The sequence below is a fragment of the Panthera uncia genome, chromosome A2 (genome assembly GCF_023721935.1).
Source record: "Panthera uncia isolate 11264 chromosome A2, Puncia_PCG_1.0, whole genome shotgun sequence".
NCBI lineage: Eukaryota > Metazoa > Chordata > Mammalia > Carnivora > Felidae > Panthera > Panthera uncia.
In genome coordinates this window covers 109779971-109793220 of record NC_064816.1, presented here as the reverse complement: position 1 = coordinate 109793220, position 13250 = coordinate 109779971, and the positions used below count along the sequence as shown (strand labels likewise).

General features: G+C 45.0%; 1 protein-coding gene across 4 annotated transcripts in view; it reads left to right on the top strand.

The window, feature by feature from the left end:
- Positions 1-1209: 1209 nt before the first annotated feature.
- Positions 1210-13250, top strand: part of CDCA7L (cell division cycle associated 7 like) — a 38957-nt gene continuing 26916 nt past the window's right edge. The window contains exon 1 of one of the 4 annotated variants that reach the window (XM_049641607.1): positions 1210-1729. In XM_049641607.1, coding sequence (XP_049497564.1) covers positions 1706-1729 — 24 coding nt within the window. In that variant the 5' untranslated portion in view covers positions 1210-1705. Of the gene's footprint in view, positions 1730-6807; positions 7284-13250 lie in introns of those variants that run through there. The other 3 variants (XM_049641606.1, XM_049641605.1, XM_049641604.1) reach the window with 3 other exon arrangements.

Sequence of the window (13250 nt, the reverse complement as noted above, 5' to 3'; positions counted from 1 at the left end):
GAATGGTTTTCAGTTTGGCAGTCTGCAGTTGTTATTTACTAGCAGGGTGACAGGGACCTTTCCCCTAATGTATCTTCTTAGATTCTGTCTCCTTATTTAAAAATGTGGATAACAAGAATCTGGAAGAATATTGGGAAGATTTAAGGAGATAGGGCATAATAAAAATGAAAGTGGCTATAATGAATAGCTTACCCAATAAATAGAAAACAAAACTTTTAAAAAAAATCAGACCAGATTTTATTGGTCTTTCTTCCCCCACAGTCTGGAACATGGAGAGCACATAAGACATGTTTGCTGAACCAGTGAAAGTAGGAAAAAGGGGGCAGTTCCCAGATGTTTTCTCCCCAAGCTTTAGCAATGTTTGACCAACTTCATTCCCTGCTTCAACCAAGAAAAGATGAATGTCAGATTCCCAAGCAGCCAAGAAGGGCTGCAGAAGGTCTCACGCATAGAGTGTTCCACTGTGAACTCAAGACCACAGTGCTAAACTGGTTCTCAATACTGCCCAGCAACCCTGCTAGGATTTGAGGACAACTTCATGCATCACCCTCCCCCAATACCTACTTTAAGCCTTCCACAATCTCCACCCACTTAATTCTTCACTCTTCATACCTAAACTTTAAGAATTCTTCCCTGACCTGTGCCAAATTAAGTCTCCCTGTTTTAAACCACCGTAGTACCACTTACCTTTTCCTTCCTGGCATCTATCATAGCTCCACATTTACTTTTATTTGCATCATTATAATTGAATTTATTATCACCATTATCGATGATATTTGAATTGTTAAATTATTAATCAAATTAATTGTGACATTACTGTTACACTTACCTGGATGAATATTGCATTTATGTCGTCATGCCCGTGGCTGGCTCCCGAAGCTCCGACAGAGCAGGGACCTGTTTTTTGTGCAATCTTGTGTTGCCAGGTCTAATACAGTGCCTGACACATACTACGTGCTCAGCCAGTATTCGTTAATCAGCTTTCTAACCTCTAGAAATCTCTAGTGGGGCTATAGGCCTACGTGTACAATGGTGTAGCAAAGGCTGTCTAAAGTTCCAGGGGATTTTGCAGCTCCCCAACCCGGAATGCCTGGTTTGCAAAGTGAACCCTGTAGAAAATGTTTGGGGAGGCGGCGGAACCCCGCCCCTTTGCAACAGCGAAACAAAACCAGCTCTGAAGTAGCTCTACAATGCTTTTCTGGAGCAGAGACACGGATTGCAACAGAGGCATGTGCTCCAGGGCAGGACCTGGAATAAGCCGTGCAAATATCCGGCGCGCGTAGCCGGGCGTGCCAGCTGGAGGCTGCGCCGGGACTGCCCCCTCATTTCTCCCGCGCGAAACCCGGCCGGACGGCTCCACTCCCTCCCGCCGCTGCAGGGGGGAGCCCGGCGCCCCCGCACCCGCAGCCGCCTGGGGCCGCGCCCGTCTGCTGCCTCCTCTCACGCCGCGGCCGAAGCGAAGTTCACCGGTCGCGAAAGTTTGGTCCGAGACTCGAGCCTCGCAGCCCAGCGCGGCGGCGCCGGGTGGGAGGCGCGGCGAGCTCCCCCGTCCCGGGCGCCGAGTGCGCCCCTCCCCGAGCCCGCCGGAGCTCCCGGCGCAGCGCGCGGGCTGCGCGGCCGCGGGTGTTCTGCTGGCGACGGGCCCGTGGCGAGCCAGGTTCCCGCGGCCGCGTGGTAGCAGGAGGCTGCAGCCCGCGTGGGAAGAATGGAGCTGGCGTCTCGCTCACAGGTGAGGGTCCCGCCGCTACGCGGACGCATCACGGCCTGCCTGCCGTTTGCTCTCGGCTCTCCTCCCCGCCTCGGGGTGGAAACGTGGCCCTGGGCCACCGCGTTGTGGATCTGGCCAGCCTAGCCCCGTGAACGCCGGAGCGGGCGCGCCGTGCAGGTGTGCGCAGGGGGTCGTCGCTGTGCCGCCAGGACTGGAGAGGCTGGGCGTCCCCGCGCGTGCCGCTCGCCTCCCTCCCGGGTGGGTGCCCGGGGGTCGCAGGCCGGGCCGCTGGGGCCGAGAGCCTGAGGAGTGGACACGTTTCGAGGGAGGTGCAGGCGGGGGTGGAGAGGGGTGTGCGGGGCGCTTTCTGGTGCGCGCCTCCCACTTTCTCCGGGAATTGGCACAGAAATAAGGAAGTTTCAGGCAAGTGAGTTTTGTAGAAAACAGTCGAGGGTCCTGTTCAACTCGGATAATGGAGTGTAATTTACAAGGAATTGCTCTTGTATTTGTTCTAGAACTTTAGTAACTGTTTTCAGGGAATAATTCGTAACCACTTGGGGAAATGGCAACGTCATGAGGCCAAGTTAAAAAACAAAAAGCCCCAAGATCACAAAGCGTAAACAGCAGGACCCAGTTATGAAGTATGGTCCTAACTAGGTTTTAAAAATCTCCATTAACACACACTTGAGAGTACCCCCAAATGTTTCTCTGGGTGGTGGGAATGTGAACGTGGCTTCAGTTTCCTGTTTTACTTCTTAAGAGCTTTCCCTTTCTAGTAACGAACATACCTAGTATTTTCAGAGGTAAGTAATGCCAACTTTTTTGAAATGAACTAAAAATAAAACTTCTAGAAAGGGAAGGAAGCAGCTTGTGAGAGTTGGGGGAGGCTTTGTGTAACGGTTTTTTGTTTGTTTTGTGAGTGCCTTTGACTCACCATTTCCACTTTACCTTAGACTGGTGGTATTTTACCTCTTTACCTGGGTGCTGGGCCTTGAAGAGAGAGAGAGAGAGGCGGGGCTCCAGGCCTTGGCATTGGGAGACTGAAGCGACCCAGCAGCGCCCAGGCTGCCGGAGCAGTCAGTGGTGCCTGAGCGCAGGCTGCTGTCACCTGCCTGAGTCCTGGCGCAAATTAGAGGCAGAGCCACTAATGGTTGGTCCCTTTGGCCATTTAGTGATGTCTGCAAGGTTTCCTGCAAGTAGACATTTGAGAAAAAAAAATGTTGTTTATGAGAGGGTATTATTTTTAAATTTCCCCAGTGAGGGGAGGTATTAAAAGTAAGGAAAGGACAGACCTCAAGAGTAAGAAGGACTGAGATAAGGTTAGTTTTTTGCTTTTGTTTTATTTTTCACTGGCCTTGATGATATAATTAGTCTCTTGTGCTTCTAGGAGGCTTTACTTTCTCTAGGATCTCACCCTTTCTGGAAGGAGCCTTGAGCCCTAGGTGAATTTCATCAGAAAATTTATCTTGATAATATAGGATTATGGAAACCTGTTGTTCTGCCCTAACTACACTCCCACCACTTAGATCCATTTGGAAGTGAACATTTTATTGTCAAATAATGAGACTAATTTTTGGTAGCTCTAAAATGTTAAATAAACTATTTACCAGGTGGGGGTAATCCACAAATTATAATCTGACCTATTATGTACCAATTAGGACAAATTACTTTACGTAAGATGATCAGGTGTTTTTTTTTTTTTTCTTTCCTAAAGACCTAATTGGCATCACAAAGTAAGATGTGTGACGATTTTTCCAGTTGAAATGTTCCTGTTCGTCATAATTTAAACATGAGCAGATTATAGTCTCTTTAAATTAGTGGGGAAGTTCTATAGGGTGGGCAGGTGACTGTAGGTGAGAGCACTTAAAGAACATTTCAGGCACAGCAAGGTACTAAATTCGAGTGGCTCTCCCCTGTCCCCAGCCTTATGAATGAAGCAGTGTGATGAACTGCCTGACGTGGCATTAGAGCACAGTGTGCAGTGGCTTTTAGTCTCACATACACGGTAAATATAATTTCCATCCCTTGGAAAGGGCAGAGCTGGAAGGGGTTCCAGCAAAGCTGCTTACGGCCTGATGTTCTAAGACACTGATTTAAACTGAACTCCCTTCTACTTTCTGCTTTTTTGGCAACCTCACCACTGGGTTAGATTTGATGTTCTCTGACGGGGACCACACCTCCTATGGCTGAAGTCCTGATTGGGCCTATCACTGGGTCTTTATGTTTTTATGTTGAATGACAGGAGTAGTGCCCCAGTAAAGGCAAGGGTGTGGTCCCTTCCTGAGAGCCCTCTGGAGTGCAGCTCAAACAGGAGCTGCAGGCTGGGACTGCCGAAGCTTCCCAGCAGAAGAACCAGGAGGTTGTGAATGTCAGTGTTGTCCTTTTACTCTCTTCTTGCTCTAGGGTACAGGTTGGACTCTTGGAGAAGGAAACGGAGCTAGATAGTCTCCTAGTCATGCATGCTGTGGAAGGGGTAAAGAGGAATTTCTCTGGTATTGACCTCATAGCTACAAAGTGTAGCCTTAGGATTCTCTGACTCAACATATGTGCCCAGAGCTTCAGAAGCTGCTCACAGAGAGGGATTGTTGTGACTTCTTGGAAGGACCCCATAACGATTGGCCATTTTAATAGTCCCATATTTAAAAGGCCACTTGTTTTTTGTTTGTTTGTTTTGATGTACTTCTGACCATCCCATCTGTAGAACGGAATTCTCATTGATGAGGAGAAATGTCAGCGATCACAGCCATTCTGATCTGGTCAGGTACAAAGAGCAGAAATCCATGAGATAATTCTGTGACTTAAAACAGTGAATATGATCGTAAATTAATGAAAAAGGTCAATAAAGCCATTCAAATAGAATAGTCTAGACATGTTCATCTTAAACTGTTCTTGAGACTTCTGTTTTACTCTTCAGCACTTTCTCTGACCTACAGTTTAGAATTTTTTATCTCTAAGATAGAATTTGGTTTTTCCAAAGATCTAGATTTATTCACCAGAGTGGAACTGATATACGCTGGTGGAGGAGGGCTAGAGAGAAGAAAATATCAGTAGGACCATTTTCTTTTCTTCTTGGAAAGCAGTGGTTTCTGAATTTATTTTATTTTTTAAGTTTTTATTAATTCCACTATAGTTAACATACAGCGTTATATTCATTTCACGTGTACAGGATTGTGATTCAACAATTCTGTACATTATTCAGCACTCATGATAAGTATACTAATCCCCTTCACCTGTTTCACCCATCCCTCCCCCCATCTCCCCTCTGGTAACCATCAGTTCTCTTTTTGAATGTTTTTAAACAGGACCATGCAGAAACATATTTGAAGTATAGCTGAAGTTAATGCGCAGAATACTTTGTCTTTAACAGTGCTAAATGCACCATCTGTATGCGGTGCAAAACATTGTAGAGTCTCACAGTTGGGGGCCAGGGTTTGTGTTCAGGTAGCTCATGACTTGTTTTCTTCCTAATCATCAGCTGATGACAGAGGGCTCCCTGGCTGGGTTAGTCCTATCAGATGTTCTTTGAGCACTTATTATGTGTTTAGTGCCAAGGTCGCTCTGGAACTCCTGGACTCTTCTGCCTTTGTCAGAACTCAGCTGGCTTCAGGGCCTTGGTTTTGGGGATGGGAGAAGACCTTAGGCGTCACCCCTTCCCACCTCCACTCCCCCCTTGGAAACTATCATTGCCTTTTATCAGATTGAATCTTCACTGAAGTTCGGTGAAGTGGCTTGTATTATCTGGATTTTAAAGATACGGGGAACTGGAGTGATTTGCTCTGGGCAACCCAGCCAGGCAGGAGGCTGGATTCTGTCCTCACTCTGGCCACTGGACTCCCGAGATCCATCTTGGCAAGTGACACAGCTTTCACTGAAATAATGTTATGAGGATAGAAATCTTTGTCCAGCTTACAGTGCCACTGAGTTACTCAAGGATGTGCTAAGTATAATGTATTGTGTAAATATGAGGGGTGGTGAGCACTTTTGAGTTTTCTCATTCCTTTGCTCTTCCCTTTAACTCCAAGGGCTGGGGCATTAGCAGCTGCTCTGGTTCTTCTTTTTCTTTTCTTTTTTAAAGTTTATTTATTTATTTTGAGAGACAGAGGCAGAGAGAGAGAGATGGAGAGAGAGAGAATCCCAGGCAGGCCCCCTGCACTGTCAGCAGTGTGGAACCTGATGTGGGTTTCAACTCACCAACCACGAGATCATGCCCTGAACCAAAATCAAGAGTCAGATGTTTAACCCACTGAGTCACCCAGGCCCTGGGTCTGGTTCTTTTTTAGCAGCTGGTCAGATTAGGCTTTGGACCAGATTCTTTAGGTATAGTGTGTAAAAACGTGGGAATATGAGTAAGATCCACAAAGCTCTTATATAGGAGTGGTACTTGGATGAATTTTTGTACAAGTAATAACATGTTCATAAAAGCTGAAATAAAAACAAACTTGGAACTACTGCTCTACCTTTCCTATTCTCTGGGTGTAATTTTTCTAGATATTTCCCATCTGGTGTTTGCCTGTGTTTAGTCACCATTTTTGCCTAATTTTGTAGTATGATTGCCATTTCAATTCTGCTTTCTTTAGCACTGTCCGTGCTATTTCTGGGGAGCTTGGAGGTCTTTGCAGTTTTCGTTTTTAATGACTGCAGTGTTTCATTGAAGTGTGTGTTTTATGTATTTTTCTGTTGAAAAATTTTTCTTTATTAAAAGAAGAAACTTTGCAATACCACAGCGGTGGTGCATGCCTAAGCCTTGTGTTAGAGTCCACGCTGTTGTTGGTTTTTTTGTTGTTGTTGTTTGTTTTATTTATTTTGAAAGCAAGAAAGCATGAGTGGGGGAGGGGCAGAGAGAGGAGAGAGAGAATCCCAAGCAGGCTCCACACCATCCACACAAAGCCTGAAGTGGGGCTCAAATCCACGAACAGGAACAACATGACCTGAGTGAAGTCAGATGCTCAACCAGCTGGGCCACCCAGGAGCCTGAGTCCATGCTGGTTTTTTTTTCTTCCTTTCTTTCTTTTTTTTTTTTTTTTTTAAATGTTTGTTGTTGAGAGAGACAGAGTGCAGATGGGGGAGGGGCAGAGAGAGAGGGAGACAGAATCAAACAGGCTCCAGGCTCTGAGCTGTCAGCACAGAGCTGGAAGTGGAGCTCCAACTCAAAAACTGTGCAATCCTGACCTGAGCCCATGGAGGCTTAACTGACTGGGCCACCGAGGTGCCCCCATGCTGTTTTTAATTACCGTTTCTTTATCATGTACTTACTGCCTCCTGAAAGGAATGTGCCTGATTTGCAGTGGATGGGAGTTTCCAACAAGTTTTCCTAAGGCATTGCCCCCTTTATTACTAGCCAAGAGAAAGCCAGTGTGTTTGCTCAGGTTGGAACCAGGGCTCATGATAATTAGATGGAAACATTGTTTTCTTCCCGAATGTAGAGCACCTCCCCTATGTTTTTAGTTTGGGAGACTGCAGAGAGTAGTGGTAGAGGTCTGTTCCTCACCACCTAGGAAACCAAGAAGATCCGAGAATGTGCTAATGGATGACCGCCTCAGTGCCTGTGGACTGGGCTGTGCTGGAGTTTGTGCAGGTCAGTCATGTTGATGTGGAAGGACAGGGATACCCTGCTCTGAGCCCCTTGCCTCTGTGGCACCGGACCATTTTTAAAAAGAGTTGCCCTCTTTTGTTTTGTTTATTTCAGTTATAAATCCTCTCCTAGGTGTCTGAAAGTGTTTACTGAAGGTTGGATGTCCAAAGGTAAAACAGTGGCTCCATAATAAGGGGTTTCTAAGAGCTAAGAAAAATGTATTTCTGGATCTGGCTGCACCCATACAAACTGGGTGCAGTTTGTAAAACTTTACCAGACGGTACACTTAAGGTATATGCACTTTATGTCACTTAAAATGTTTAAAAATAGCCACCCAGGTGTGTGGGTGATAACTTCCCAGGTGTCTTGTGCCCCGCTGGTCGTACTGATGTCCTCAGCACTGGGTGTAGTCCAGGGATCCCTTCCCCCAGACCCCAGGCCCTCCATAGCAGCCGCACAGCTATGTGGGCAGCCCCCCATCTTTAAACCTCTGCTGCAGGAGGGTCCTATGTACTTAGAGAGTGCCTTGCAGTTATGATTGAGCTCTGGCGTCCAGGTCTTTTGGCACAGAGCCTGGCGTGGCAGGCCTCTTCCTCTGTCAGGAGGGCCTTAGGATTTACCCCCGGGTAGTGGCTGCTGACCCTGCATCACGTGGCAGGCCGAAATGGTAATTACCCTGATGTGTGAAGGGTCTGGCATATAGCAGGGGTTAAATATTTGTTGAATTGTACAAAAAAAAACAACAAAAAACCCTGATGGTTTAGAGCTGCCACTGTGTAGGGAGTGGAAGTAAGAGTTATGACAGACTGGAACAACTTTTAGCAGGGCTTCTCAAATGTTTCTGTTGCACTAAAAGCGGAGAGGCCCAGAGGCCTGGAGGTATAGCAGCCAGCCTTGTCTGTGCAGGGGATTTTTTCATCCATCTTCAGTTTTACCCAGTTTTATTTTTAAGTTAGGCCTGTTTTGCATTATGTTCCATATACATATATATAAAGCTTATTTATTTTCAGAGAGAGAACATGAGCAGGGGAAGGGCAGAGAGAGAGGGAGACAGGATCCCAAGCAGGCTCTGTGCTGTCAGCGCAGGGCTCAGCTCTGGGCTCCATCTCCTGAACCATGAGATTGTGACCTGAGTGGAAATCAAGAGTCGCACGAAATTAACTGAAATTAACTGAGCCACTCAGGCGCCCCTCCATAATATATTTTTATTTATTTTAACACGGAAAGGATATTTAAGATTACTCTCCTGGGAAGAAAATTCCCTTCCCCTGCCCCACCTGTGGTGGTGAAAGCCTCCTAGCCCTCCCTGAGTTCATGAGTTTGACAAGCAGGGTGGGTGTAAAATTTAGAGCATACCGGTAACAAATCCTGAAATAGAAAAGATACCTCCCTGCCCGCTCCCCCACCCCATAATATCTTTTTATTTAAAGCTCCATGACTCGGAGGGTAATTAAATGGAAAACAAAACACTTCAGTTGATACTGATATAAATGCCTAAGCATATATTTTTTTTTAATGCAAAATGTCTAATGCCTCTATTTTGTTCTCCATTAGCACTGGCTTAAAATGGAAAGTTAAGAAAAATAAAAGTGCCTTTAAAATTACTGCTTATTCTTAATTCTCTCTCTTATTTTTTTTCCTGACAGTTGGTCCCAGGCATTTTTTATTGGGGGATTTTTTTAATTAAAATAATTGAAGGCAGCGGGGGGCCTTGTGGTGGGGGGCTCTTACAAAACACTGCCCTTAATGGACTTCAAACAAAGCCTCCATCATCTTGTTTTCCCGCAAGGCCAGCTTCAACATCTCACTGAAAAGAGCCCCTAGTCCTCAGGCCAACCTTCATTGTTACTAGTGTATCCTCTTCCTCCCCGGCTGTGGTTGGGACCAGAAAGGACGCGCTCCTAGGGAGTGTGTGCATTCACTGTGGCACAAGGTCAGGAGCTAAGTAGTGTCAGCAGCCCATAGGCGGAGTCTCAAAGATTGGGCGCATTCCCCTTCCCACTCTGCCAGCAGGGCCGATGTGTGTCAAGAGGACCCCTGTGTTAAGGCTTTCAGGGCTGGGCTGTGGGACGAAGATCCCTCCCCCACGCCCCTGTCACTGTCAGGGTCTGTTCCCTGCTTGTTTGGAGTGAGTGTGGGGTCACCTGCCTCCTCCAGGCAGTCACCTCCTGCCTGGCTGTTCTCCACGCTCTTGTTTCCCCGTCGGTCTGCCTTCAGGCTGACTCTGCCCTGCAGTTGTGGGGGCTGCCACCAGTGGTCCTTCCTGACCGTACCCCTCACCGCTGGGTCATTTGCCCTCCTGGACTTATTTCCCGGGTAGTCCTATTTCTCGCACCACATTGAAACAGCTTGAAGATTGTTTCACCCTACGGTACATGACTCACCCTTCATGGGACTCCTTAGCATGATACCGTGCTGACATGCTCTTGAGTAATACACGGGGCAGTAATACACCCTTTAGTAACTTTTGGTAACGAACGTGGACCCAGCCAGCATCTTCACAGAATGCTGCTCGGCCATAGTTGGGAGGCCATCAGGGCTGTGTACAATTGATCAGGTTCCTTCCTTCTGGATAAAGGAGAGGGATGCATTTTCCTGGCTCTCCTAACAGGCAAGACTATTTGACCTGCTTTGGCCCATCAAATGTGAGAAGGGTTGTGTGTCACTTCTGGGTGGAATTTTCTAAATGCCAGTGCGTCATTTGCCACGTCTCCTTCCCTCTGCTTCTGCATCTGCCAGCGTTCCAGGTAGCGGTAGCTGTGTCATCCCAGGTCCCGTGTGAGGACAGTGCGGAAGAGTGTGGAATGGTGCACCTGGCTTTCCCGGGATGAACGTGTCATCAACAGGAGAGAAGCCTTTTTTTGTTTCAACCCTTTAAGACTTCGTATTGTTTCTTACTGCTTGGTAACCCGGCATGTTCTGACACACAAAGGCTCTCCTATCTTAGCTGTTGGATTTGCTCTGTGGTGTTCATCAGAGTGAACTGGGGTTGTCGTGGTAATAGAAATACCTGGGCTTCTTTTCTTCTTTTCAATTGTTAGTTTAATGGGCTGAGGTGGGTGCTCCTGGTAATAAGGGGTTTGGAGTGCAGGGACAGTATAAGTGCCCTGTGGTGGGCAGGAGAGCCCAGTGGAAGCCATAGTCATTCTGTCCAGAACGCCCGTAGCACCTTGTTGAAAAACACTTGAGAGCAGACTTGTCCAGTGTGATAACTGGTCTTGTAGAGTCTAGTGAAATCTTGACATTGGCTTCATATTTCCAGTCTGCTGACTTTTCTGGAAAAGGAAATGAACCAGCTCTTCCCAAGTGGTTTGGCTGCTTCCCTCCCGGGACCTCTGCCAAAACTCCATTTCCTCTGTTACCCGATGGCTCCTCTAAGCCCTTGCACATACGTGTCTGTAAGTTTCTCTTCACTTGTAATTTCTTTCTTCAAAATAATGTTGGTGATTTTTTTTTCTTTTTGCCTATTATTTCATTGTGGTAAAGTATGCATTAGCATGGCATTGACTATTTCAGCCATTTTTAAGTGTATAATTCGTTGGCCAGAAACACATTGTTGTACAGCCATCACCACTGTCCATCTCCAGAGCTTGTTCATGATCCTAAACTGAAACTCTGTGCCCATTGAACACTGATTCCCCATTCTCACCCTCCCCCTTGTCCCACCACCATTGGTAACCTTTCTACTTTTCTGTCTCTATGAATTTGACTATGCTAGGTACCACAAGTAAGTGGAATCATAGATACTTGTCTTGTTGGGTCTTATTTCACTCAACATAATGTTTTCAGTTCATCCGTGCTGTATGTCAGAGTTTCATTCCTGTTTAAGGCTGAGTAATAATACTTTGCATGTGTATACCGTATTTTGTTTATTCATTCACCCATCCGTGATGGTTGGGCTGTTTCCACCATTTGGCTGTTGTGATTAATGCTACTATAAACATTGGTATAAAATAACTGTTTGAGTCTCTGATTTCACTATTTTTCATACAAAGACCAAAAGTGGGATTACTGGGTTATATGGTAATTCAGTGTCGGAGGTTTTGAAAAGCTACCATATTTTTGCCATAGAAGCTGCATTGCTTCACCTCCTCACCAACATTGCACATAAGTTCCACTTTCTCTACGTATATATCAACACTTAATTTCTGCTTTTTTCAAGTAACAGCCATCCTAATGGATGTGATGTGGCATCTCATGGTGGTTTTGGTTTGTATTTCCCTAATGGTTAGTGTTTTGAAGCATCTTTTCACATGCTTCCTGGCCATCAGCTTGTTTTTGGAGAAATATCTTTTTAAGTCCTTTGCTCTTTTAAATTGGGTTTTGCTGTTGTCTTTCAGCTATAGGAGTTTTCTTTGTATTCTGGATATTAATCCCTTATCAGATACATGATTTGCAAATATTTTCTCCCGTTCTTTAGGTTACCCTTTTCAATCTCTTGATAGTGTCTTTCGATGTCTAGAAGTTTTTTATTTTGCCAAAGTGCAGTTTATCTACTTTTTTTTTCTGTTGTTGCCTCTACCTTTGGTGTCACATACATGAAATCCAAGTCCAATGTCATGAACCTTTTCCTTTTTATTTCCTGCTAAGTTTTAGAGTTTTAGCTCCTACTTTTTAGGTCTTGGACACATTTGGGTTTTTTTGTAGGTTGTTGTGTTAAGATAGGGATCCAGCTTCATTCTTTTGGGTGTGGATATCCAGTTTTCCCAGCATCATTTCTTCAGAAGATTCTCCTTTCTCCATTGAATAGTCTTGGTATCATTTGACCACCATATATGTGAAGGTTTATTTCTGGGCTGTCTGTTCTATTGCACTGTCTTTATGCTAGGACCACACTGTTTGGATAAGTGTAACTTTGTAGTGAGTACTGAAATCAGTAACTGTAAGTCCTCTAACATGGTTCTGTTTTTGTATGTATGTTAGGTATTTTTTAAGGATTTTAAGTAATCTCTACACTGAATGTGGGGCTCTAATTTACAACCCCTAGATCAAGAGTCGCATGCTCCAGTGACTGAGCCCACTAGGGGCCTTTGGTTCTTCTTTTTAAAGATTTGTTTTGGTTATTCCGAGTCCCTTGAGATTCCACATGAGTTTTAGGAGGGGCTTTCTCCTGCAAACAAATATTGCTGGGATTTGATAGAACTGCATTGCATCCGTAGATAGCCTTGGGTAGTATTGTCACCTTCACAGTATTAAGTGTTCCAATCCATGAATGTGTGATGTTTTTTCATCTGTTTCTGTCTTCTTTAATTTGTCTCAGTGATGTTTTTCACTGTAGTGATGTTTTTCAGTGTAGTCTTCTGCCTGTTGCTTCAGGTAATTCTAAGTGTTGCATTCTTTTTATGCTATGGTAAATGGAATTGTTTTTTTAATTTCCTTTTCAGATTGTTCATTGTTAGTGTGTAGAAATGCAACTGATTTTTGTGTGTTGATTTTGTACCCTGCACCATTACTGAATTAGCTAATAGGGCCCACGGGTTTTATGGAATCTTTAGGCTTTTCTGTATATATGATTATGTCACCTGCGAACATAATTTTACTGCTGCTTTTCCAATTTGGATGCCTTTTATTTCTTGTATAATAGCTCTGGCTAGAGCTTCAGATACTATGTTGAATAGAAGTAGTGAAAGTGGGCATCCTTGTCTTGTTGCTGATCTTAAGGGAAAGCTTTCAGTTTTTCATCATTATAATGGTATCTGTTTATCCATATATGTCCTTTATTATGTTCAAGTTTCCTTCCATTCTTTGTTGATTAATTTTTTTGGTTTGGTTTGGTTTTACCCTGAAAGGGTGGTGAATTATGTCACGTGCTTTTTCTGCATCTGTGGAGATGATCATGTGTTTTGTTTTCTTTTATTATGTTAATAATAGTGTATTACATTGGCTGGTTTTATACGTTGAACCATCTTGCACACCAGAAACATGTCTCACTCAGTCATCTTGTATAATCCTTTTTTTTTTTTTCCTACG